Source organism: Bos indicus x Bos taurus, chromosome 25 (genome assembly GCF_003369695.1).
Source record: "Bos indicus x Bos taurus breed Angus x Brahman F1 hybrid chromosome 25, Bos_hybrid_MaternalHap_v2.0, whole genome shotgun sequence".
In the NCBI taxonomy this organism is placed as follows: Eukaryota; Metazoa; Chordata; class Mammalia; order Artiodactyla; family Bovidae; genus Bos; species Bos indicus x Bos taurus.
Genome location: NC_040100.1, coordinates 34,610,945 through 34,638,310, shown reverse-complemented (window position 1 = coordinate 34,638,310; position 27,366 = coordinate 34,610,945). Strand labels below are relative to the sequence as shown.

The 27,366-nt window shown below is 42.6% G+C and overlaps 1 protein-coding gene across 1 annotated transcript; it reads left to right on the top strand.

Annotated features, from left to right (window-relative positions):
- On the top strand, positions 1–25,978 carry C25H16orf72 (chromosome 25 C16orf72 homolog). The gene is made up of 4 exons (XM_027526934.1): positions 1–646; positions 1,344–1,424; positions 11,439–11,714; positions 23,568–25,978. Exons 1-4 carry the CDS (start codon positions 421–423, stop codon positions 23,810–23,812), a joined length of 828 nt encoding a protein of 275 aa, XP_027382735.1. The 5' UTR covers positions 1–420; the 3' UTR covers positions 23,813–25,978.
- Positions 25,979–27,366: the final 1,388 nt, after the last annotated feature.

Below are 27,366 nucleotides of genomic sequence, written 5' to 3'. Positions count from 1 at the left end.
TGCGACGACGACGTTCCTCAGTCTTCGGGGTGGGCTCGGCGGCGCAAGCCGGTCTGCGCGCAGGGCTAGGCGGTTTGCGGCGGCAGCGGCCCTAGGGAGGCCGCGGCGCCATGGCTGGGCGGTAGACGGGCTCGGGCCGGCGAGGCAAGGGGAAGCGGCGTTGATCCGGTCCGCGGCGACCTTCGGCAGGGCCCGGGGGTGGGGAGGCCCGGGGCGGGGGTCGTCCCGGGCAGCGCGGGGCCGCGGGGCGGGGCTCGTAGGCCGTAGGGGTGCAGGAGGCCTGGGCCGCCGCGAGGAGCCGTCGCCGCCGCCGGTCGCTGGGCCCCGTCGCCGGGCCGCTCGACGACGACGCTCCCGCGGGGGTCCCGCCTGAGGAGGACGCGGCCGCGGCGGCGGCGAGGCCGCGGGAGGCCGCGGAGGATGGAGGAGCGGAAGGAGGAGGGCGAGGCCGAGATCCAGGAACACGGGCCCGAGCACTGGTTCTCCAAGTGGGAGCGGCAGTGCCTGGCCGAGGCCGAGCAGGACGAGCAGCTGCCCCCGGAGCTGCAGGAGGAGGCGGCGGCCGCCGCGCAGCCCGAGCACAAGCAACAGAAGCTGTGGCACCTCTTCCAGAACTCGGCCACCGCCGTGGCCCAGCTCTACAAAGGTGAGGGCCGCCGCCGCCGCCATCTTGCGCCCCCGTCCCCGCGGGGCTGGCCGGCCGTCGGCGAGGGGACAGCCCTGGGGTCTGGGGCTCCGGCCGTCGTGCCGCGTCCCCGCCGCCCCCTCCCCGCAAGATGGCGCCGCGGGAGGCGGGCCCTCGGGAGGGGCTCGGGGTTGGGGCGGGGGGCCGGGGCCCGGCTCGGGGCGGGGTTGAGGGGGCGCCCCGGCTTAGGGGCCGCTCCCCCGGCGGGGCTCGGGTTAGGGGGTCCCCTGCTCCTTTCTGAGGCCGGGACGCCGGCGCCTCCCCGGGGCCTGGGAGGGCGAGGGAGGAGCCCCCGGTCACAAAATGGCGAAGGGAGGAGGCCCCGGGGCCCTATTGTGCCGCAGCCGGCCTCGGGGCGGGGACTCTGAGGGGCCGCCTCCCTCCGCCGCGACTCGGCCCCTGGCTGCGCCCCCCTTGCCCTCCGCCCCGAGCTCCGGCGGCTTCCCCGGCCGCCCCGCCGCCGACCCCCCTTCTGTTCGGGTCCACCACCCCGCGCGGGATCACGAAACTTGAACAAAATGGCGAAATCTAATATGGCCGTTCCCGAATGATCGACGCCCAAGTTTCATCGCTTGTTCTCTTTCTCTCTGTCTTTGTGTGTTTCTCTGTGTGTGTTTCTATTTTTTTTGTCTTCCCTCTTCCTTTCGTCGTTTTTCAGACCGGGTGTGTCAGCAACCAGGACTTTCTCTGTGGGTTCCCTTCCAAAACGCAGCCACCGCCGTCACGAACCTCTACAAAGGTAAAGAGAACCTGCGGCCACGCCGCTGGCTGGGGGCGGGAGGAGGGTAGCCTGCGTCCGGGTTTCTGTCGGGTGCTCTGAGTGCAAGGGCCGCCTCGATCTCGATCGCCGAAGTGTTTCCTGCCCCGGAATCCAGCCACTTAAGTGTCAGTAGCTTGCAACTGGAGGATTCCGCTGGTGTGATGTCACCTCCAGATAACGGGGTCTCATCTGGGGTCGTTTGGCCCCCTCGCCCGCATTTGTCGGTGTTTGGGGTACTTTAGGGGGCTTCCCCGATGGCTCAGTGGTTAGATGTAGGAGACTCGGCTTCAATTCCTGGGTCAGGAAGATCTGGAGAAGGAAATGGCAAGTCACTCCAGTATTCTTGCCTGGAAAATCCTCATGCACAGAAGACCCTGGCAGGAGCCATAGAGCCGCAGAGAGTCGGACACGACTGAGCACGCCTGCAAGGGACACGCTAATGTCATCACTGATAGGCTTGCTGCGCGTGAGACCGCCTACCAATCCCTATTCCAGGTCCCAGATGGCAGTAGTGCCCAAGTTGAGAGGCCCAGCACTCCAGCCGGCCAGACGTGCTGTTTGGGCATCTGGGGAAGAAGAGTTTGTCTCAAGGACAGAGGTGGGAGGGACACTTGTTTTTGGAAAAGGATCTCGTGGAAGGCAGTTTCCTGTAGGCCCTGCATTTAAGTGCATTGGAAACTAGTTGGAATAATCTGTGCTCACGTGAACATGGTGTTATTCCCTGGCAACTGCATCAAATATTTGTTTTCAGGTCTACCTTCTATTTGACATCTCACTGTAGGTAGGAAATCTGATCAGTTTGAGTTGATTTGTGTTTTTTGGTAGTGCCTTTATGCAGTTAATCCCGCCCCCCCTCCCCCATACGTGCCTGAATATTCTTGCCCATTGCACTCTCAGTAACAGTGGGTTTAGATTTTGTGTATTACTCGATTTTTGAAGATTTGGAAATTTGGTTTTGATTTTTGGCAAGGTTTCTGTGGAAAAAGAAACTGAATTTGACTGTTAATCTTAGTAAAAATGTAATTAAATGCTTTTAAACGGCTAAAAACTGATAATTGCAATAAAACTTTGTGCATTTCAAAATTATCAAAATAGGTTGAAACTGGCTGTGGAGCAGACTTGATTTTCAGATTTTTATTCTTGTGTAAGAATGAGCAAATTAAGATAGTAGTCTTTAGGGGAAAATGTCCTTTATTTTGGATTTCCTGGGTTGATCTTGCAGTTTTGGGGGATGGTAATTAGAGAATGTAAGAATAAAGTGATGAATGGAGTGTTAGTTTCAGGGAATGATGAACTAATAGTCCAGGCTTACTGAAAAAAGGGAAATGATTAAATGGTGTCCCAGTGGTCAACTTTGATTTTATGTAACTGATTTGCTTAAATTTTGACTTTTAGCATCCATTATTATTTGAGGGTTTTGAACGTTCTCTGGAATTACTCTAGGTTTCACCCAAACAGGAAATTTTGAAATAATACTTGGAAAATTCCAGTTTCTGGGAGTATAATTTACATAAAGATCATTCTTTTAAAATGTATAAGTTGAATTTGACAACCACTTTGTTAGTAAACAGGATATATCTATCCCCTCACCCTTGCCCCTGGCAAGTACTGATTTGATTGTTGTAGGTATGGTTTTTACCTTTCTTTAATTTAGCAAATAGAACTGTATAGCGTGGAGCCCTCTGTGACTGGCTTCTTCCACTTGCCATAATGTTTCTGAGATGCTTCTTTGAGTTCACATTGTTGATATTAACAAACAGTGCAGTGCTCCCTCCTCCCCACTCCTTCCTGACTAGTGTTCTGTTGTGTGGAGGTGTCACAGTGTATCCACTCAGTTTTAGCAGTTACTTTTTAGTTTAAGTCCTTTTTATGTGCCAGGCTCTTTGACTAGGGCATACACAGATATGAATGTTCTATGATTTTGGTGCTGTTGGTGTGCTCCTGGAATATATCTTCTTAGGACTATAGCTGGCAGTTTTCTTTAGTGTTAATTCTTAGAAAAGAATGGACTCAGAAGCTGAACTCTGAAATAATCCCTAATTTACTTGATTTGAAAATGTTTTAACAGTGTACTAGTTTTTCTTTGTTCAGAAAACTTGATGAAAGACATTGAGTTCCTTTTTAAACAAACATGAAATTCTTGCATTATTGCAAATGTTAGATTGTCAGTCCAGCCTTAGTTTTATTTTTTATCCTATTTCTGTAAAATGAAATACATCCCCTTTTACCATCCTCTTTTACCTGAGGAGTGGTTAATTGTGGTTTGTGGAATTTGGTTGTGTAGCAGCATTATTCTTTGTTTAGCTGATTCAAGGAAAGTGTGGATGAGCTCTGCAGATCCTCACATTCTTCCTTCTTTTCAGGGTGTGGTCTTCAGAGAAAAGAATGCAGCTGTATTAATAATTGAGCACTTTAAATAGAATCAATAAAATTAGCAAGGTAGTGTCACAGTACATGCAGCTGTAAGTAGTGGTAAATTTAGTCACAGTTCTGATTCAATATCTAAATGTAATTTCCAGGAGGGGGGTAGGTGGGGAGATGGTTTTGAGGGATCCCTGTAAATGGACAGTGCTCTTGTACTTTGTATGATTAAGCACTTATCTTACAAGCTAAAAATGGCTCATTTTGCCTCACCCAGCCTGGGGAGAGGTTGGCACTTTTACTAGCTTCTTGATAACAGCTACAGTGAGTGCTTAGGGAAGTCAGAATGAGGTAAAAGTCTAGCAGAGGGCCCCCTTTGATTGCCTGTGGGGTTTTGAAACATGGAATGTTCAGTTGGTTTGGTTACATGTGACTGGAGACTTGGAGGAGAGTTGGGGCGTCCTCAGTGTGGACGGAACTCAGCGAAATGGAGTGCATGCTTCCTTCCACTTCACATATTAAGTTGGGTCAGACATGGGCGTCTTTGGGGAAGAACATTCTGATGACTGGTGGTTGTTTTTACTTTGACTTGGTACATTTAAAGGAAGTGCTGTTTGTTAAACATTCAGTGTGGTTGTATCCCTGGCTTAGTACATTTTTGATGTCTACAACTAAAAGGGAGTGAAGTTACTAAGGTTTTTAACTTAGTCCAGGTTGATGCTTACTTGAGAACTGCTTGGTCAAGCCTGTTTGCCTCTTAAATCCACCTCCTGTTTCCTTGGCTGACTGGTTTTGATCTCTCTCCTGACTCATTAATTCGAAATTGCTTCTAATGTCAGTAGAGGCTGACGCTAGTGGCCATCTGAAGGACAGAGCTGTCCTGTGGAGCCTCCTGGTCATCGGAGGTGGGCACTGCACTCCGCTGGCTCTGCAGCAGCCGCCTGCGAGCCAGTGCTTGCCGGCACCGCTTCTCACCCTTCTCTCTCTGTTATTGCTGTCAATATGTTTTTTCTGATTTTTGTCTTATGTTAAGCTGTCCACATTTTAAAACTGTCTGAAACTTGAGTTGCATATCGACTTTTACCATATATGTTGAGATCTTATGATATTGTTTATATTAAAGATGTTTGTGGTTTTCTCTTTGCTCAGCGTTTGTCCTCAAGGTGTGAATCTAGCAGCACTTGCAGAAGGCCAGGAGCATCATTATCATGGAGTCTTCCCCATGATGCCTCTAGTTCAGACTGTTCTTTCTACTTGGTTGTATGACCCTGGAGATAGATAATGGAACAAAAACTATTTCACTATAATGTGCCTTCATTTTCTCAACTGGAAATAGGTTTAAGTACCCACAGCTTAGTAACCAAGCTCTTAGTATGGCATGTAGTGAGTCTTCAAGCGAGGACTGTGTTGGTGGTCACGGACTATGTGTTGGTCCTGTTTTTCAGATAATGTTTCTGGCTGTGGGCTGTGCTTAACATGAAGGGAAGAAATTTCCTTCTGTTGGAATAACTTCTGTGGCGTGTCTTCATCTTTCCCTAAAAGGGCTAAATGTAAATAGGATCGACAGGGGAGAAAAATGGTAGGATGCCCTTTAAAGTCCTTAGTTTTCAGACATCTTGATGCCAGATCCTCTACAGTATGTTGTTCTCACTTCAGTGTGACCCTCTTGGGTTTGTATGTGAACTAAAGTGAACAGAACGTACTAAAAATTTGTGGATGAGGGGTGTTTAAATAGCTGGTCAGAGAAAGTATAATCTACCTGCAGGCAGATATTGAAGTTTGAGCTTTTGTTTTGACCTTGGAGTTGGTTTGTAACTCTCCTGCTACAGAAAACCATTGAGTTTTGAGACTGTTGGGGCTTCCCTGGTGGCTCAGATGGTAAAGAGTGCCTGCAATGCGGGAGACCTGGGTTCGATCCCTGGGTCAGGAAGCTCCCCTGGAGAAGGAAATGGCAACCCACTCCAGTATTCTGGCCTGGAAAATCCCATTGATGGAGGAGCCTGCCAGACGACAGTCCATGGGATTGCAAAGAATCTGACAGGACTGAGTGACTTTCCTTTTACTTTGAGAGTGTTCAAAACGTTCTAGTATGGATTAAGGTTGAATACCCAGAGTCTTGTTAAGAAGCAGCCTCAGTCATTACCCTTAGTGTTTACCTGTGAAGTTTTACAGAAGACAAGTCGGTTTCTTATGTGTAACTTCTCTGTAAAAGAAGATTTTGGCTGCAGAGACCAGAAGATAAAAGTCAGGCTGGACACGGATTGGCTGCTCTCTAGCTTGAAGCCTGAGGGTGGGATTGACTGGACCCAGTGGCTCAGGCCTTCCTCCTCTGCAGCGCTCTCCTCCCATGTGTGGGCCTGCCCCTTTGGGCTTTGTCAGTAGGTGAGTTTCAGTATGTTAGCTCCTGGAGAAGGAAACGGCAGCCCACTCCAGTATCCTGGCCTGAAAAATCACATGGTAGAATAGCCACAGTTTTGGGGTTGTACAGATTTGAGACTAAACCAAACGTATCATCATTTGAGCAGATGTGGAGGAAGCTTCCCCCAGAGCTAGCCAGAGACTTGGAATACCTTTAGGAGAGGGAGGACACAGACTGGATGCAGGTGGGGGGCTGCTTGCATCCTCCCTGAGTCCTGCCATTCATGTTGGCGAGGATTTAAGTCAGTATATAAGTTACAGAGAGGTTGCTGTTTATTTTGGATACTATGTTACAGAATGTACAGAAACTATTTCCTTAAAACAATTGAAAAACTTTTTTTGACATGACTCATAAATTATTTCTAATGAAACATATATATATATATTTTTTTTTTCCCCTAGAGCAGAGTAATTAGTTAGTGCAGATTTAATTCTAAGTTCAAATGTTTCGTAGTTAGTATTCCTTGGAAATGCGCTTTGCTCTGTCTGTGATTTTCTGGTTTGTAGGTCCCCTAAAGAAATGGAAGATGGCTTCTCTGTTGTTGAGGAAGAAATCTACTGTAGAAAGAGCTTTCGCTGTCTAACTTTGGGCAAGACCCTTTGAGCCTCAGTTCCAACTCCTTGTTTATGAAATTGGGATATCTGCTTTGGTTAATTCATACATGAAATCTGATTATGTCTGTTTCATGTAACAAAGTTTTGCATTTGGTCTTGGTCTCAGAAATCATGGATCCTTTGCCTGCTATCCCTTGCCAGTGGTGGAAAAATGAGACTGATAAAAATTCTTTGAGTTCAATGTTCGCTACTTACGTTGTTGTTCAGTCAGTAAGTTGTGTCCGACTCTTTCCAACCCCATGGACCGTAGCATGCCAGGCTTCCCTCTCTTCCACTGTCACTTTAGCTATTACTTCAGCTACTTAATATAAAAACTTTTTTTTTTTCAGTACGAAGCAAAGATGTCTACTGTTTCTTGTATGAATCAGTTTGTTTCTTGAGAAAGGAAATGAATGTGTTGTGATGAAAGGTTAGATTGACATTTTGATGCCCTCGGGCTTTTCCTAACCTTCATGCTTATGGCTGTTTTCTACAGTGGCTTTGGCATCAGTAAAATACTGTTGGACACAAGACTGTTGCAGAGCTTTCTGTGCTCCGCACTTCTAGAACTTGGTGGTCTAGTTGACAAAGTTCAGATGTATTCAAAGCAGTCTTTGGCCGAGAGCTCTCTGGAGGCCATCTTTGAGTGTTTATTATCTTACTAGATCCTAAAGTAACCTGTGATTAAAAATCTAGTCTAGTTACTCCTAAGATTCTCCAATAAGCATTTTATCTCTTCTGCTTAGTTCAGAATGTGATAGGAAGGTTTCATTTTCAACCAAGTAACTCTTCAAAATTCTTTAACATTTGTTCAGTTGCTAAGTCATGTCTGACTCTTTCATGGACTGCAACAATCCAGGCTCATTTCTCCTGCCACTATTCTTGAAGTTTGTGCAGATTCATGTCCATTGAGTCAGTGATGCCATCCAACCATCTCATCTCTGCTGTCCTCTTCTCACCTTTTGCCTTCAATCTTTCCCAGCATCGGGGTCTTTTCCAGTGAGTCGGCTCTTTGCATTAGGTGACCCAAGTTTGTAGCTTCAACATCAGTCCTTCCAATGAATATTCAGGGTTGATTTCCTTTAGTATTGACTGGTTTGATCTTCTTGCAGTCCACGGGACTCTAAAGTGTCTTCTCCAGCACAACAGTTCGAATTCTTTAGTACTTAGCCTTTTTTATGGTATTAAAGAACTATAGTGTCAGCATGATATTCTTGGTTTAAGGAAATGACTGAGATTGGGTTAATTTATGTGGCAGTGTTTGGCTTTGGCTTTCAGGATATGCTGTAATGGTATAAGACCAAATTTATGCCCAGACAGAGCAAAAGCATGCACCTGAAGACATTCATGTTCAGTCTGCTTTTCTCCTCCTGTACCTCTTAGTCTGTAAGAGTCTGTTTACAAAGTGCTTAGTGTGTTCTTGGTTGGTTCTGATGTTGAGATTTGTGTCGAACTTTTGAAGAGGAAATGATTGGTCAGTATTTTAAGAGGTTCACAGCTTGTTGCATAACTGCTTTTAAAACTATGAATATTGAGTTTTCCAGCTTTGTTCAGCTCTGATTAAAGCATCAGCCCTTTGCAGATCTGACTTTTGGGATTTCCTCATGTGTTCAAATCAAAACAAATCACAGCTCTGTATTCCCAGGATTGTCAGGTTTTTGTTCTCTTTTTTTTAAAGCCGCCTCACGTGGTTCCTTCCTTTGGCTCTTGAGTTTTGTATCAAGTTCAGCCTTGCTGTCTGTTTTGTCAGGTGTACATTTACATGCCTGGTTCATCTTACTTTGTACTGTCTGTGCTTGCTTCACACTTGTTTCTTGTACCCCTTTCATGCTTTCAACTTTTTCCCTATGTACTTCCAGTTCTGGGCTTACCCCCATTTGGTTCTCTAAAAATTAAAATTTCTTGGGTCATTCTTTGTGGAAACAAACTTCTCTGGTTAAGAGCTTGATTACAACGATGCTCTTAGGTAGGGCAGGTTTGTAGAAACCTGGTTTCTTGTAGATGCATCACACTGGACAGCTACCCTCATTTTTGTGGTTGCATGGGGTGGGGTTAGTTTACTCCATAACTTAATTTCTCTTAAAAGTGCTTCCAGCTCTTTCAGAATCACTTAGGGTCTACATGCAGCCTTACAAGGTCATCTTAGAGATTATCCACCCTTTATCTAAGGTTGGCTTCATCTAAGTCTTTTTAAGATTAAGAGATGGGAAGGCATTTATCCTCTTAAATGCTATTCACTTTTTAAATGGGGTTCATGCTTTGTTTTGTTGACGATAAAATGAGAAATCAGAACACATTGATTCACACTGTAACTTGGGCATACTAGTAGTGAGACACTGGAGAAATCATTCAGGAGTAGCGTTTACATCTGTAAAATTAGAAAGCTGTGATGGAATCTGTTATTTTCCAGAGTACTCGCATGACCAACTTGTTGCGCTTTTCTTTTTAGCAACAAAAACTGATCATCTGCTAAAGAATAGACCTTATTATAAAATTCTGTTTGTGCTACCCTGTTGCTATTTATTTATTTATTTTTAATATTATTTGGCTGTGTAGGGTCTTAGTTGTGGCATGTGGGATCTGTCTAGTTCTCCAACCAGGGATTGAATTCCAGGCCCCTTGCATTGGGAACCCAGAGGATTGACCCCCTGGACCACCAGGGAAGTCCCCATCTTTTTTAATAATGCAAATTCAAGCAGCTTGGGAGCCTCTGTGATGTTTGGATTGTTAACTTTCTGGGACACAGCTCTTCATTCACTGGTTTGCTTATCCTTCAGCATCTACTTTAGATGTAGCAGATAGAATTAAAATCAAAGCCAGGAAAATGAATGGTTCTGTGTGTTAAATGAGAATTCGTACTTGGGGAAAGGAACCATCTTCTCTAATGTCGTTAAAGATGTATTAGTGATTTTCCTGCTAACATAACAGCTCAACTAAAAATAAATTGCAGTAACTTAAGTTACCAGGTATTTTTCTTTCAGCTGTAAAGCCACTAAAGGGCAGGCATCATGGTTTTTTTTTTTTTTTTTTGGTCTAGGGACAGGCCTCATGTTACTGAAAATTTGGGTTTAGTGTGTACAGGGGGCAGTATCTACTGGGAGGTAAGGAGACCAGTCTGAGGGGTTTTAGGATGGGGTCTTTTGGGAATGGTTAGAAGTTACAGAAAACTGTTGGAAACTGTAAGCAGAATGAAAACATCCCTAGGGAAGTGAGTGTGGCTTTTTGTTCCCACAGTGCTTCTTGGTTTTGGTGACTAGTCAGTCAGTGTTAGTTTTCCGTTAAATTTTTAAAATATTTGCTACGGCGTGTGTGTGTGTGTCTATGTGTCTGTGTGTCTGTGTGTGTGTCTGTGTGTGTGTGTGTGTGTGTGTGTGTGTGTGTGTTCAGTCATGTCCGGCTCTTTGTGGCCCCTGTCCTCTGTCTCGTGGAATTTCCTCTGGCTCTATCCATGGGATTTCCCAGGCAAGAATGCTGGAGCAGGTTACCATTTCCTCCTCTAGGGGATCTTCTAACTCAGGCACTGAACCCACGTCTTCTGCATCTCCTGCATTGGCAGGTGGATTCTTGACCACTGTGCCACCTGGAAGCCCTGCTCCTGCTTTTAGTGTTTCCAGTTCTTGATGCTGAACCTGTCAGTAGGAGTACATATCTGAAGTGACACAGTACTTGCAAGGAGAGCACAGCCTGAGTGATTTGTGGCAGTGTTCAGTCATCTGTTGAAGGATGTGATAGAACTCCTGAGAGTTCATTTTTCTGAGAGACAGTATAGCTTAGTGGTTAAGACCCACAGACTCTGGACCAAAAATCCAGCTCTTGAATCCTGTGGTAGTCACCCAGTGCCTGTTTCCTCAGTTGCACTGAGGGGACGGTGGTGCAAGGTATTCATGTACATTTTGTTATGTATTTTTGTTATATTTGTTATGTTTGTTATATTACATGTTACAATAAACGTTTAGTGATTGACCCATTGTTAGCATTGTTAAATACCAGAGAAGGCAATGGCACCCCACTCCAGTACTCTTGCCTGGAAAATCCATGGACGGAGGAGCCTGGTAGGCTGCAGTCCATGGGGTCACTAGGAGTCAGACACGACTGAGTGACTTCACTTTCACTTTTCACTTTCATGCATTGGAGAAGGAAATGGCAGCCCACTCCAGCGTTCTTGCCGGGAGAATCTGAGGGACAGGAACCTGGTGGGCTGCCGTCTATGGGGTTGCACAGAGTCAGACGCGACTGAAGTGACTTAGCAGCAGCAGCAGCGTTGTTAAATAAGCTAGGTTGCTTAGATTAAGTTACCTTTTTAAGGAAGCATTATTAAAATGGTAATAATTTGGCTAATAATTAGTCCCTCTTTTTATCTGATTTTTTTTTTTTTTTAAAGAACAAGACAGAAGTTCCAAGATTGTGTGATATGTTTACTGAATTTAGGCAGTTGTGATTAGATGTCATGTATAGTATTTTAAACATGAATGAAGTTCAGTGGGATAGATTACTGATAGACTTACAGAGCCCCCTACTTAATGATACTCATTTTGGTGAATTTATAAAATGGTTTTCTGTAGGAGGGAAGGCGCCTTGGCTCTACTGATGATGATGTATCTTTTTCTTTTTTTCTAACAGAAAGCGTGGATACTCATCAGAGAAGTTTTGATATTGGAATTCAGATTGGCTATCAACGACGCAATAAGGATGTGTTGGCTTGGGTTAAAAAGCGCAGAAGAACTATTCGTAGAGAAGATTTGATCAGCTTCCTGTGTGGAAAGGTTCCTCCGCCACGAAATTCTAGAGCTCCCCCAAGACTGACTGTAGTGTCCCCTAACCGAGCTACTTCAACGGAAACTAGCTCATCTGTAGAGACTGATTTGCAACCCTTCCGGGAAGCCATAGCTCTGCATGGTAAAGCCGTTTAAACATATTTCTTTGGAAAAATGGTTAAGAGTGTGTGGATCCAATTTCACATTTAGGTTTAGATCCAGATATACTGTTTTTTGTCTATAATAGTACCTACTTGCTCTAGAAATGTTTAAATAGAATGTAAGCTAAGAACTTACATGGGCAGTTTTTGAATGTTAGCCAGCCTATCCTAAAAACTGTTTTTGGAAGTTAGTTTGAGCTGATTGGTATTATAATAACTGCATCTTTTGCAACATTAATTAGAATTGATTGCTTTACACTTCTGTTGTACATACTCTCTTACTCTTCTGAGTCAAAGAGGAAGTTCTGTGTCTTAAGAATTCTGTCGCATTTATAATTGCCTGGAGAGCCTAGTCAGTGACAGGCAAGTAAGGCAGGTAACTGTTGGGGGAGTTCTCTTGGGAACTCCCTTCGTTAGCTTAGGTTATTGAGTGTGCCTGCAGAGGGTGAGTGTTGATGGGCCCGAGGAGGAGAGGACAGATGTGAGAATAGTTAGGTTGGCTTTCCTTACACCTGTTGTCCAGAGGGCCTTGCTTGATAGTAAGGACTGTCAGAGGCCAAGTCCATCTCCATCTCCCCAGGCCAGACCTGCAGTCAGATGGCCTTCTTGGCTGAAGGGTTTAAGTCCTACTGGAGAAGCCTGGGAAATGTAGTCAGTAGGTCTGTTGTTGCTTGTTATCTAATACAGGCTTCCAGATAGAAGTGGGAGAGGTATTCTATAGGTCATTCAATACTGCTGTAAAAATACAACCACAGAATAACAAGACTTGGTGTTGAAGCCAAGATGAAAACATGGATTGTGCAAGTGACTATGCAGATAGCAGTCATTAGTGAGTTAGGTCATGGGCCTTGTTAAAAGTTAACATTTCTGGGCCACAGTGGAAGTCATCTGAAATAAAGTAACCTGGTAATAAGAAGTGGGATATATACAGAGAGCTTCTATATCATCGAAGCTTTAATGCTTACAGAGATTCTTTTTCTTTTTGGCAAGCATTGCTTCTTTATACCTAAAACCCCATTCAGAACATGGACTTGGGAAAAGTGGTGTTATTTTTCCCTGTCCTGATTGTGACTTTATGATCAGTTAAAAACACAAAAACGTTTTATTGCAAGAAAGTCCATGATGTATGGTTGCAGTACTTAAGACTGCTTGCTGTTCCTAACATAGTGGAATTTTTGAAACTCAGGCAAAATAGAGATTGATCTGTTCTCTTGAATTAAGAGTTTCACATCTTCTACCATTAAGTTTGGAAAAAAATTACTAGACATGTACAGTTTGTTAGATTAATTGTAGTGCATGTTAGTATTTGATGTAGTTGTGTTTCCTTAAACATTTTGATTTTCTTTGTCATCCAGTGGATTTATGATTCATTCCATATTTTTCTTTTAAGAGTCTTTTTTTTTCCCTGAATTATGCTCTTACAGGAAACAGTTTTGAGAAACATAAATGCCACTCTTGCTATAAAACCTTTACTGCAGTTGTACACATTGTAAGGACAAGCCAGGAGCCCACCCCCCACAACTACTATATTCTCCAACTCCCATTACGTTTTCTTAAATTGAGTTTGTTCAAATTTGTGATTTATTATTTTACTGAACTTTGGGAGTTTTAGTGATGTTGTAATTTTAGGAAGGTACTATTTATAATTTTGATTTGTGTTTGAATTGTGAGGGTTTTAGAAAGTTTAATTTTAAAGCTATTTAAAAAAATAACCTTCCACTTTGATAGACTTATGAAGTAGTGCCAATACGGAATATATTGGATTCCTAGGGCTCATGCGCTGAACTCACGTAGTTAAAATGTGAAGTTGCAGTGCAGTAATAGAGCAGCTTGTAGAGTATACAGAAACAAGGAGTTTTGTGCTCTGTTGGTTTTAAAGGACATCCATGAATTGAGAATGCTAGTCTGAATTGAGTATTTTGAGTAATTTAAATGATTTCTAATAATAGGGCATTATTAACTAAATTGTAAATTGACTTAGTGGCTAACTTTGTAACCTGGTGTCCTGATGATCTGATTTATTGAATAGTTTGTAAATTGAAGTCAAAACTATTCATATATTTTGAAATATATTTGGAAATATCCTAATTAGGGTGCATGCTTGTCAGAATTTGGTTTTGCACATAATTTTCATTGCCAGATCTATGAAGTATGAGGTCAGATTGAAGTTCTTGGGGTTCTTTGGAGGGAGAGGCTACATTTATGAAGTTTTGGGGTCCCGGGGGAAGTAGGAAAAGAATTGAGTCCGACTTTAAGTTTCTAATCAAAGCAAACATTCGTGTAGGAGGTAATGTTTGTTTATTCTTATCCACAGACGACCTCATGTCCTCACAAGAGAGGACAGTTACTCTTGTATTTTTTTTCAAATTAGCTTCTAAATTCTTATTTCCACCAATGCTCCCGTATATGCTTAAAATATGTTTTTTATTTGAATAAAAATGGCCGAGACATAATTGTAGAGTATATCATGTTAGACAGGGTCCAATGATAAGGTCCTTTGATAAATACCCCTCATAACCTTAGACTTAAATATGCAGTTGCAATTAAAAACATTGGGTTGGCCATAGGTTCTTTAAATGAACCTTTTGGCCAACTCAATACATTAATAGTTATCAAACAATTTCAATCAAAACTGTCAGCTAATGGTTGCTGAAATTTAAGGAATATAATCTAGTGCTTTATTTTGGCACTTGTTTGCAGCATGTGATGTTCATTTTCTGTGTACATGATATGTCCTCATCTGGATGCTAAACTCATGGAAATCAGAGAAATGCATATGCGTTTTCTATGTTGATTTCTCCTTTTCTTAATCATGCTTGTCTTAAAAAAAATATTATCTAAAATTTACTGGGAACTGGATTCATAGCTGGCACCTTGTTTTTATGTAAACAGATTGCAGATAGACCAAAGATCATCTGGACCATTTTGTGGTTCCCTGCCTGTCTTCTGATTAGCTCTCTCTTAGCCATCCTTTCTCTTCTAGAAATTTTCCTTTTCTGGTCTTCTCCTTAGGCTTCTTTGATCTCTGACCTTTCAGTGACTTAGGGGAATAGGTTACATTCCCCTGGATTTAGCTGTTAGCTACCTCCTGCAATCCCTTTAAGGGATTTTTAGTCTTAATTTCTAAAATTTGTCCTTACAGTTTAGATTCTTTCTCCAGACTGCTTAAACATGTATACCCTGTTATGCCCTGGCCTACATCTCCACCAGGGTATCCCCAACTAAAGCAAAACCATGTTTTTTCCCTCATTTCTGCACTCAGCAAATGGGTATGTGGCAGATACTGTATAGTCTCTAGGGAAAATACGATTGAATAGGGTGCTTCCTTTTCTGTTGAGGCCAGTGCACACTTGGATAATTCATTTTAATGTCATATGTAAGGTGTTCTGGGGTCAGAAAAGAATGTTCCACAGTGTGCTGTAGCGATAAGTTCAGAGAAGGCTTTTCTGGAGGAGGGGAGCCCTGGGCTCTTGGAATCATCTCCTGCCTGTTCTTGCTTCCCAGTCCTGAGTTGACCCATTCTCCAGTCCATCTTTCCTGGGACCACTGGAGTGATCTCTATCCTGTTGCTTCATTGAAAAATAACGTTCGTTTCCCTGTGGTCTGTAGGATGAAGTTAGAACTCAGTGTGACATTGTAAGGCCCTTGTCAGTTGATCTGACCTTGGGTCAGGTTTCTTAGCCGTATTGTGTCATCATCTGAATACCTTCATGGTTTTTTCTAAGCTTTTTTCTCTTCTGCCTGTTTACCCCTTCAGACTGATGGAACGTCTCCTCCGCTACGAAGCTTGTCTTCAGTCTCCCTGTTCTCTGGTCTTGCCTGAGTGGGGCATCTGTTCTCCTTGTCCATAGACTAGGGGTGTGGTGGGGCAGGGCTGTGTCTCAGAGCTGCTGGCTGTGACAGAACCTGGCCTAGATGTGCCCTGAGCCTAACACAGGGTTCAGAGGTCTGTTAAGTCAACAGAGCAGAGAACTTTTACAGAGAGTTGAGGCTCACAGATTTCCTGGGTGACTGCAGTATGAGGGTGAGGAGAATGGAGAACAGAGCAGGTGTATCTCAGGACTGTTGCACAGTCACCTCTTCACCCCAAACAGCTGAGACTTGAAGCAGGGCTGAGGGTGATGAGGCACCGTTAGAGCAGTCCTTTGAGTGTTAGGTCATGTCAGCGTCCTGCTAGGGGAGCACTGTCCACATTTGCCCAGGGTTATTGCCATCTTATTGATGATGAAAGTCTTATTTGACTAAAATAGACCAGGTCAGTAAATGTTTGAATAGGTATTCCAGATCTGTCTGGCTCCCAAATTCAGTTACCTCTATTTGTACATTTAGGGTTCCTCATACCCCTGCCCCCCGGCAGGTCTCTAAGCTTACTTTTCTTCCCTAAACACATTAGAACATACATAAGTTTGGTATTTCTTCCTGGGGATTTTCCCCATAAGTGAATCTGGGTACATAGGCTTGAAGATGAATGGCTTGTGACCTATATTTCTGGTTGGTTTTAGCAGGAAGAGTAGTCAGGCTTTGTACCTAGGCTGCATTCCCAGGATGACCTTGGGCAGGGTGGCCAACCTCTCCAGGGCAGTCACTTCTGAAAAGGTGACGTGTTTTGTTTGTAAGGCGATATATAGAATGAGAAGCCAAGCACAGCACCTAGCCTTTACACAGGTAAAATGTTCTTTGCCTCCAGAGGAGAGGACTTCCGGTTAGTTCCAAGTCCTGTGAGCGCCCTGATGGCGGTACTCCAAAAACAGGCCTGGAGCTCAGGTGGCCTTAGAGGGTACTTTGCCTCTCCTTTTAGTAAGGGTGGCCTTTTAAATGTGCAGTTACTCAAAAGGAAGGAATGATTTAAAGTTTAGTGTTAACTACCTATTTATATTATTACTTACTAAAATCTTGAGCTTGTTTCATGTTTCAAGCTGGGAGCTTGGTGGTGGAAAGATTCTGAGCTGACTTGACTTGCCCAAGCTACTGTTGAGTCTAGAAAGCCTTAGATTGAAGGATAGTCTGTTTGTCATCATGGAGATTGAAGGATAGTCTGTTTGTCATCAGGAGTTCTGTTTGTCGTCATGGGGATTAGATGAAAAAGATCCAGAGTTAGAATGGGGCCCAGGTGTGGAAGAGACCTGGATGGGAGAGGATGCTATGGTGCAAGTCAGACCTCACTCATTTGCTAACTCTATTAAAAACCTTGCTCTCGCTCAGATCATCTCAGAGGTGGTCTTTGTACGTTTCTAGCCCTGGTTCAGACTGTTCCATAGAAATCGGAGACACTTGGGTTTAGTTCCAGAAATCATTTTGATGACTAACTGCAGTACAGGGAACTAATCCCATTGGGCCTGGATTTGACTCTGTGTAAAGTTATTCAGTTCACACAGGGTGTGGTGTTAAAGAGTGGGTAACTGGTGGGTGAACCATTGCTGTCACTGACATTTGGCTTTAAGATGCCTCCTTGCTCAAGTTCAAGTTCCTTCCATGTTGTTTCAACATCAGTTTAAAAAAGACAGTGGGCTACTATGTTTACTGAAAGGGCCTTAGCAAGTGCAGGCAATCTGGCCTTTGATATGATACTGGAGAATTCTCCCCTTGCCAAAAGGGAAAGGAGTTTTTTAATTTGATGTGTTTTGTTTTGTTTTGAGATAATGTGTCGTGCGTTTAAGAAGAAGACATAGTATTCAGTGAGGGTTGAAGTCAAGCAGTTTTAGTCTGGAAACCCCTGTGCGTGTGTGTGTTTGGCTGGCTGACTGTGGTGTTATGCAATTAAAATCCTTTTGTGAAAGGTGTGGTCATTTAAAAATGTATATTGTCATTCTGTAGTCTTTCCTATTGCCCAGCATTTACTGAGCACAGTAAATAGCCAGGCATTCTGATTTTCAGAAGCTAGTGATAGGAGCAGATGATACAAAGATGAATCACATAATATCTCAAGGAGTTTCTAGCCTAATAGAATTGTATTATTAGTCAGTTTGAGGCATGTAATCCCAGGCAATCAGATTGAGGCACAGTTCCGTCACTTGAGGAGTTAATAGGCTCCATATCTGGCTTCTCTCATGTCTAACAAAGTCTTTCTGGCGTATATGGTGATCCTTAGTCTCTTAAATCATTAAGGTGCTTGACTGGATTCTTGGATCTGGAGAGACTGAGTGTATGTAGGGCCTTAGAAGAAAAAGACATTCATTTGAAATCGTATTCAGGGATATAAGGTTACGTAGACATCGTTACCTAGAAAAAAAAAAGTAAGGCAGATTCCTAATTTGTCATAAAATGGTTCCCTGCTTCCTCTGGTATTTTGGAAAGCTGTGATTTTAGGCAGTATAGACCAGTTGGATTTTCTTTCTCCTTTGAGCACAGGTTCTGTTGCTTTTGTTATTTTTGTCACAACATTGGCCTGTGTCTTCCTGGTAACCTTGAGATCTGTACATTTAAGAAGAAATTTGAGTATTGATGCTTGGTTCCTGTCTCTCCTTTTCTATCACTTTTTATTTCTTCCACTGATAAAGTTAAATACATAGAAACAAACGTTGACAGTCACACAAATACTTAGGTTAAGTTCTTTTAAACAGATGGTACAGTATGAAAGAAGCTTCTTGGCAGTTTCAGTTGCAGAGAATAGATTAGAACTGGCTTGTGGGGGGATTTATATCCAGTCTTTGAGAATCCCTTTTCCACGTCTTGCCCACACACCTAGCACAATGTGTGGAACACAGTAGATTCCTAATAAATGCTTGTTGAATGTTACATTCTGCATCTTCCTGAAATAACAGAGAACTGTCAATAGTTACTTCACAGTAAATGTTTGCAAAACTTACTTGGGAATTAAGATGTAAGAGATTAATGCACCAAAAGCAAATCTCATCTCTTAATTGCTTTAAATTGATTATTTAAAATAATCTTCTTTAATTGAAACTCTTCCGAAGGCTGGAATTTTTTTAATTATAGCCTTTGTTCAGACCAGCCTCTGAGAAGAAAAACAATCAAGGCAATTAAGATAGCATTAAATTTTTGATGAAAAGTTGGCATTTTCTGTTTATTAAGATTTAGATATTAGCTACTGAAGTTTCTTGGAGATGGGGCTTAACTAAAGCTGCTGGCATTAATGATACAAAACTTAAGACTTTGCAGTAAAATTTTCTTGGACACTTTTTTCATTGAGGTGAAAAAGGAGTCCATGTAGCCAGGCCTTAAAGCCAGTTTACTCACCTAGTACTTCCTTAATAATCCATTGGTAGTTGTGAAACAGTTTTAACATTTAATTTTTTTCACTAGTTTTCTGATTTAATAATACTGATTTCTTGGAAGATTTGAAAATTTCCAAAAAGTGAAAAACTCAGTATCTTGCTGTCCCACTTTACAGAGATAACTGCAGTTAAATGTTTGGTGCATTTTCTTCCAGTCTTTTTTTTTCAATGTATAAATATTAAAATTATTTCATAGCTGAGCTCATACTGCATATATGGTACTGTATCTTGCTTTTTTCATTTTAACGACGTGAGCATTTTTCCCATGGCATTAAAACTGTCTGAAAAATTGAAAGCATTTTGGGCTGTCAGCATAACTGAAAATGTTTTCTTGGTGTGACACATGTATCTTTGTAATTGGTTTGATTTAGTGTGCTTTACTTCAATAAAAGTTCAGAATTACAATTCACAGATTGGGGTGGGGAGTGGTATCTACTTCAAATTACCTAAGTCTTCCTAGTAGAATGCACTTTTTCATGCTTGAACTTCTCCCCCCTGTGCACTTAAAACATGACATTTACACACATTGCTTACCTAAAACCTCAGAATACACTTTGTGCAAAGGAAGTGTTTCCATTTGAATAGTGCAAGTCATTTCAAATGCAAAAATGCCAGCTTCTTAGGGCTTCCAGTCAGGATGTTAATCAGTTGGTCCAAGTCGTGGGGATTTCACATCCCCCTTCTGCCCGAGATGAGAGAGCTGGTGGCGCGCAGACCTGCCCGAGGGTCCTGGAGCTGCGCTGAGTGGATCCGCGGTAAACAGTGGACGGTCGGCCTTGTCCTCCAGGGCGAGGCGCGCAGGTGCTGCAGGAGGCTGGGCGGCCAGCGGAAAGGGTAGAGGCTGCCTCGAGGCCACTGCCAGGGCTGCGGGTCGGAGGAAGGGAAGCTGGCTGGGTTCTGCGTTTGCTCTTTGTGCCTCTATGTGACCTAACTATGTGCTGGTAAACTGGAATTACATGTAATTAATTCTGAAAACAGGATTTTCTTATGACCCTGAGCATGACCTTGGTATGAAAATTATAGTTATGTGCTTTTAACAATTTGCCATGTAACCTAGATTCCTATAACCTGGACTGTAACTTTTGTTTTTGCTCCCATGGGAGCTTTCAGAGTATGATTAAATCCTCCTAATTGTTTTTTTTTTTACCCCCACTCCTGCACTAATCATTTAAAAGGAATGCAGACACGTTTTTAAAATGATTAAGTTTATCTTGTATTAAGCAATGGAGACTTTTCTGTCTAATCATACTGCTTGTTCTACTGCTTTTTGTCAATTGATATTCCCATAGCCCTTTTGAAAAAGTGTGTTTTGGTAGAAATTAAGTCGTATGCCCTTGGGCCATACAACTTAGTTTTTTTTTAGTTCTGAAGCATGTTTAGATTCTCTGTACTTGTATAGGCCTGTGATTGTTTATGTGGCTTAGCTAAGGTTTCCTAAAGCATCTCCTAGTAGCTGTCATTGGTTTATAAAATAAAATTTGGGTTGTTTAAAATACATATATTTTTGGTTGTTAATCTTAATTTTTTTGTTTGACCCTTGTGATGAAAAGTCTTCTTTTGGGGAAGATTTGTAAGTTAAACCTTGAAAAGAATTTTCACTGCTGAGAGTAGAAAATAAAATAGGTAATGTTGCACATTGTGACTTCTGCTTTAGCTGTCAAACTAAGCCCAGGGTCATACACCCAACAGAAAAAAGATTGTGGTTTTCTGGAAGTTACTGGGGGAATTTTGAAAAGGACCGAATTGATGTTTTAAAATCTCTCTTCTTTTTTCATGGAGGATAGCAGTTGAAGCATTTGTTTGAGGTGACTCTTCACTTCTCATGGAGCGTTTTATGAGCCTTGAATGTTAAACATACAGCCACGTGGCTCCTACATTAACAGGAAGGTCATTGGAGCAGAGTTTGTTCTTTCTGGGGTCTCAAATGCTCAGGGGATCCCAAGTTTAATTACTGAAATAGCCCAGTTTATTGCCGAGGGCCTATATTTTGCAGCATAATTACCTTAGAACCTCCTGCGTTATGAAACAGGTATGAAAAGGTTGTCTCAAGTATGTGGACACTTTTCAGTAATACGTTACAGGATGCGAGATTAGGAAAAAAGGCACAGCTGTCCCCCTCAAGGGGTTTAGTCTTGATGGAGAACTTAAAAACAGACAAAAGACCAAATCCAGCAAGTTGGAAATAATTGAGTGTTATCTTCATGACAAAGACATAATAAGAGAGCCACGTGGGTGTGTTTCCTGACATTGGAGAGGTGAATAAACATCAACAGCTTTGGATTTCAGAGTGAGGGGTAAGGCCTTGAAGCTTTCTGTTATGTGCCAGACACTGTTACGTTCACGAGATGCAGATGAAAAGGTACTGTCTATGGGAAGAGATGAGCAGTGGTACTGTGCTAGGTGACATCAGCCCAGAGTGTTCCTTTCCTGTTTTACTTTATTTTAATAAAGTTGTGTCAGCTAGGGAAGAAGCAGTGTGAGTTTTTCCCCCAAAGGTGTTAGGTTTGGAGGGCCAACGGGCAGTTAGAAATATGGATGGGCCCTTGAGCTCAGGAAAAAGGTCTGTTCCTGTGGCAATGATGTGGAAAATCACTCCTGTAGGTAAGCTTCAGGGGCCAAGGCGCGTAGCTGGCTGATGTCAGACAGACAGAAGAGAAGGCCACTGAGGAAGGAGTGGGCAGGCTGAGAACAGGAGTTTCACAGGAGAGAGAGGAGAACTGGGCAAGTTGCCCAGGACTGGAGGCAGAGGTGGGAGGGACCTGGGCTTCACGCAGTGGGGAGCAGATGTCGGAAGGCAGGTGCAGACCAGGCCGTTTTTAGGAACCGCAGATGAGTTAATGCTGGGAGTGAAGGATTGAGTGTTAGGATGGGATTGAAGAGAGCAGACGGGAGAGGAGCCACAGAGATGCTACGAGGTAGGCTGAGACCCTAAGTTCCTGAGGCTACTTCCGTGCTGAAAGAATTGAGACTTGAAGAGGTGGATAGAGTTAGGAATTTAAATTCTGCTTGAGTCTTGGGTCCCGGCTTTTGCTTGCTAGCTGTGTGACCTTGAGTGGCTTACTTATTAACCTTTTAACCTTGGTTTTTCATCTGCAAAAGGGAGAGGATACAGTTCTCATAGGGTTATTGCAAGGATGAAACGAAAAAGTGCCTGACCTAGGAAGTACTCCAATATTAGTGCATTTATTTATTTTTAATGGGCACTGGCCTTGGAAAGGCTTAGAGCCCATGAGAGATGAGGTCAGATTTCCCCTGGCCACCAGCGGAAGGCGAGAGGGTGCTGCTGCTGCCCGGAGGGCAGTGAGAGGACTGGTTAGTTCCTGCAGGAAGGAGTTAAGAGCAGCTTAGAAAGGGAGGTGTGGGCTGCAGAGAGTACCTGGGAGGCGGTGGGGGCTACCAAAGATTGGCGGACGTTCACGGGCTATTTGTAGAGTGACAACGGTGTCAAAGGGAATTTAAACGCTTTGGTATGGTAAGTGGAAAAAGGATTCTCTGCTCCCTAATGATCAAATTTAAAGTACATTTACAGAGTAAATTAGAATGGGTCCCTAGGAAATCAACCTCTAAGCTGACTTGTTAAGATAGGAGTCCTGTTCTTTGTGAATGTTGATTATACTAGATCGTATCAGTTCAGTCAAGCAACGAAGAACTCCATTATGAGACTCAGATAGCCCAAGGGGGCTGTTCATAAGAAGGAAAATCCAGTGAAGTCAGGTTATTGAATCCAATGCTGTGGCGTGTCTCCTGGCCCTCTCATGCCTTTCACAGGTGTGTCCCGAGCATTTAGAAGCAGAACATACATTTGCCTCCTTTAACTGTTCAGGGGTCTAAGGAATGAGTGTCCAACCACGCGTGCTGGAATGCTCTGGATTTAGTAACTCTTAATCTTGAATGCAAGGCAGCAGGAATTTTTATACTACCCTTGCTCTCCCCCCTTCTCTGAAGGATGAGAGATGATGTTGAGTTAGGGTGTCCCGAGTACAGTCCAGACCTTGGGGTGAGCATGTAGGTTGATTTGTCCAGGGCAGAATCACTTTGTATCTGATGTCCAAGGATTATTCTTAATAGTTAGGGACCGCTTTTAAGGCTCAATAGTGTATTGTTTTAGATGCTAAATTATAAAGTCACTTTATAGAGATGTCAGAGTTGAGTCCACTCAGGCCTGGAAATGCCTGTGGGCTCCCCTGTGCACACAGCACAGGGATCTGTTGGCTCAGAGACAGGGCAAGGGAAACATTGTGTTTAAAACCAGCACCTCCTTCCTCAACTCTTACGTTACAGATAGCGCTTACCTCATAGAGTAGATGGCAGGATTTCCTGATGGATTTGTACACCTAGCAGGGTGCCTGCCATGTATCATAAGCTTCCAGTAATTGGTAATTACCTGGATTGTAAATATTGATTAGTATTACCAATGAACATCTCCTGTGTCAGACGATTCGTTCCTGCAGGGAAAAAACCGCTCCCCCGGTGAACCCCTTTGTGAGGAAAATAGGCAGACCTCCTTTGACGCGATGACGACGTTGAAAGTAAAAGTGGGTTGCTTTCAAGAGGGTGGAATAATCGAGCAACTCTTAAAACCTTTTTTCTTCTTCCTAGGTCTTAGTGGTGCAATGGCTAGTATAAGCGTGCGTTCGAGTACCCCAGGCTCTCCTACACATGTAAGCAGTGGATCGAATGCTAGTCGAAGGAGAAATGGACTCCATGATGTCGATTTGAACACTTTCATATCAGAAGAAATGGCACTCCACTTGGACAATGGTGGAACTAGAAAGCGTACCTCAGCCCAGTGTGGCGATGTCATTACAGACTCACCAACCCATAAACGCAACAGAATGATCTAAACTGCAAACATTTTTCACACCCACCATGCTGCTTGAAAGCCACTTGATCCTCAACATATTACTATTATTGCAAAGGAAACATATGAGGCCATCTTCCATTGTTCACTGTTTAAGACAAGTGAATCCTATAGTGGTTGCCATAAAAAGAAAGTTCTAGGTATTTATAGTAGATGCCTCTTGTAACAATGGCTTTCTTAAAAGTATAATCCTAGCAGAGGACATCAGATACCGTGTAGTAGGATCCTCATAGGCAAACATATATCCGTTTCAAGGCTAAAAGTGACCTTAACTGTATTTATTCTCAAAGGGAAAGGAAATATCAGATGTTTATTTGGTTATAGGATGGTTTTTTTGGGGTGGGGGGAGGGTCCATTTCCTGCTGTGTTGAGAATTTTGCTTCACCAGTATTGCCAGGTTTCTAAAATTGTCTAAAACACACGATCTGGCTTCCTCGTCAGATCTCCAGGCTTCCATTTTTGCAGCAACACTGTACCACGCACCTGGTTTCTCTCTAGTAACAGCGTGCAACTTTGAATTACTATTGAACTGTGCCCTATTTTTTAGTTTTTGAAGCAGTCTATAATTCTGGTGATTGTGTGATGTAAAGAGGTGCTATGATGGTCATGCAATTAATACTTAATACTGAATCAATACACAGAACTTTATTGGATTCACTTTGTGTGTGTTAGTGCTCTAAAAGTAGCAATATTATTAAATTGCCCCCCTCCCCCAATTAACCCTATAGGCTTAAAATAATTCATTTTTAAGACAAGTACTACTTCCCAAGCAGGGTACTATCCTAGTGGTAAATGTAAACATGTTGACTGCATTCATGGTGACCTGAAGTAGAGAGGTCACGAATTCTTCAGAACGGACTTCCTTTTTGGTTCAGTATTAGTGAGAGGGAGATGGGTGGTTGGGGAGGCTAGGCACTGTAGTCTTTCATATCCTGTTTTACGTTTTTCATGAATGTTCTGCTTTGTGCAGTTTCCGTTGGAATGGGTGAAAGAGAAAGGTCTTTTGTCTGCTAATAATTAATGTGATCCCAATTTAAATAGCAAAACCCAACTCCAAATCCCTCTCCTAGAAAGTGCAGTTTGGAATCTCATTCTGGGAAAAGATGGAATCGCATGGAAGTCCTCTAGATGTTAGGTTAGACCTAAATAAAAGTTCTCAGTAGAGTCCTCTTTTGAGTAAGTATAAGACCTCTTGTAGCTACAGTGTTCTAGAGCATGTTTCATCTTCATTTTTAATATCTTGAACTGAATGGTAGTCTTTTTTTAGATGAAGAACTGATGTCAGCCTGCCAGGTACTGTAATTTATTCTACCATATTATAATATATATATATATATATCTCAAGTAGGACAGTGACAATGTTTCCTTGCAAACTTATAGTTCAGTATCAGTTACTTCCTGTTTTTTATCCTTTAAAGACTATTGCAAATCAGTATAAGGGTTTTTCCAGTAATTACTCACAGCACTTTGTTAACGTTTGCAATTTTCTCCAGCCATTTAATAATCTTTGAAGAAATTTTGCTAAGTTCACCATAATATTCATTGACAGGTGGGATGTGAATGGAAATGTGTGAACTGGAGTTCTATATTCACTATAGATACAGCCCTTATTTAAAGAAAGTCAGTTCCATGCTAAACCTAGGAATGAAAGGCATTTCTAAATTTTTGCAAAAAAGGATTTTTTTTTAATATGATAGGAAGAATTATAACAGTTTATCATTATACCAGAAATGGACAAGCCTGTGTATTCTCAATACTTTACACTTCCTTTTGGAATATACCAAGAAATGCATTTGGAGTTATCTTTGTTTTCTATCTTTGTAAATTTAGATTCTGGAATTGGGTTTGACGGTGTGAAGCGTTGCTCACAAGAGGTCAGAACTCCTTCCTAAAGGTTTTTGAGGCTGAGGAACACATATTTAATCTCCCATTTATGCCTTGGTTGTAGTTCCTCTCTCCAAGTTAGTGACAAAAAATTTTTTTGGTGGTTTTTGTTTTAGTTGGTGCTCTGAATCTCAGTACCCTTTACTCTGGATTGTCAAATTTTGATAAAACATGTGCCATTTTCTTTGGTAAGAGAAAGCAGGTCTTCACGTCTGCCAGAACACAATTTATATATTGGCTCCATTAAACTTTTGAAAAACTTTAACATTTGTTAGTTTTTTCCATTGCATTCAATTCTAAATGCGCTTTGTCGCCGGACCGGTTAAACTCCTTCCCCATCTCCACCCCATTGCTGAAGACCCAGGAGGTTAAAAGGGAGGTAATTTCTCTTAGGAAAATTTAGTTCTGACTGCTAGATTTTTTGCAGCCTTTCTTTGTGCCATTTCAGATGCAAAACAAATCATGGAAGATTGCATATGTGTGTGATACTTTTTTAATAACGAATTTTTTTCTTTTTTTCCTCCAGTCTCTGAGAACAGTATAGGCAGAATTTTAAACCTTAACAGTTTACGTTGGGGGAACAGAACCTCTTTTCATCTTAAGCTAGATTCTCGGATTCCTTTAGACGTCACAGCTCATGAGTTCTGCTCCCGTCACGTTAACTTGGCATGAGTGGGTTGTTTACCCTTCTGCAGTGTTCTGAGCATGGCTGAAGCATTAAAAACTTATATATGTTTAGTATTTTATAGAGTAAAGTTAATGGAAAGCATTTGGCTGTACCTAAAGACCTGCAGTCAAATTCTTCAATGTGGGTTACCCAACTGGAGTAGTGGTACACACCTTAAATCATTCAATGAATAAATAATTAAAAAAACCAAAAAACCCCAGGGCTTGTCTGCAGTTTTGTTTTTGGTCATCACATCTGAGTAACTTTGACATAAAATGGAAGTTCAGGCTTACAAAATAACTAGCTGAGATATTTTTCCCAAGGGCTCTCAGAGCTCATTAAACTTAGGTCACTTTGGCTTTTGGCCTTAAAGATTGCCATGCAACACTGAAAGCTGGGCTAAGTTGCCTGTCTTGTTGAATATTAAGGGAGTCACCAAGACCCAGCCGAGAGGACGAGCCACAAGCCAGCCTTGATGTGGTGGAGGTGCAAGGCACCGTTACTTACTACCGGAATGTTCTGAGAGGTGTAGTGACTATTAGCAGAGGAATCTCACTGCACTTTATTTTGTATAGCCTGCCGCTTCATCCATTAGATTATCTGGGTGTATTTCAAAGTGAAAAGAAACTTTAAGATTTCATGTTTCGTTAAATGTAGGAGGTTATTCTGAGCAGATGTTTCTGTGGTCCCCGCACTCTCCTTGGAAGCTGCTACAACTTTGATCAGTTCTGGTGGCCTTACACTGCTTTAGTCTAGCTTCCAAACCCTGCACCAGAGTGTTGGTGAGGTATGTGATGTTTTAGTAGGGGTCGCTCTGTGTGTTGTATTAGTGCATTTGACAGGGCTTTACTTCCTGTGACGGGACCTGCGTGTTCTCTGTGGAGTCCAGCACACACCAGCCCATGACGCAAGAGGGTTTTGAGAGTCAAACACAAATTTTGTGGCCCTCAGTAAAACGGGCTTTTTGCTGATTTTACTCCAAATTT

Excerpts from the sequence above, each read along its gene's own strand:
- C25H16orf72 (XM_027526934.1), top strand. The coding sequence starts at position 421 with ATGGAGGAGCGGAAGGAGGAGGGCGAGGCCGAGATCCAGGAACACGGG. Across the intron at positions 647-1,343 it reads CGTGGCCCAGCTCTACAAAG|ACCGGGTGTGTCAGCAACCA; the intron begins GTGAGGGCCGCC and ends GTCGTTTTTCAG. Across the intron at positions 11,715-23,567 it reads GGAAGCCATAGCTCTGCATG|GTCTTAGTGGTGCAATGGCT; the intron begins GTAAAGCCGTTT and ends TCTTCTTCCTAG.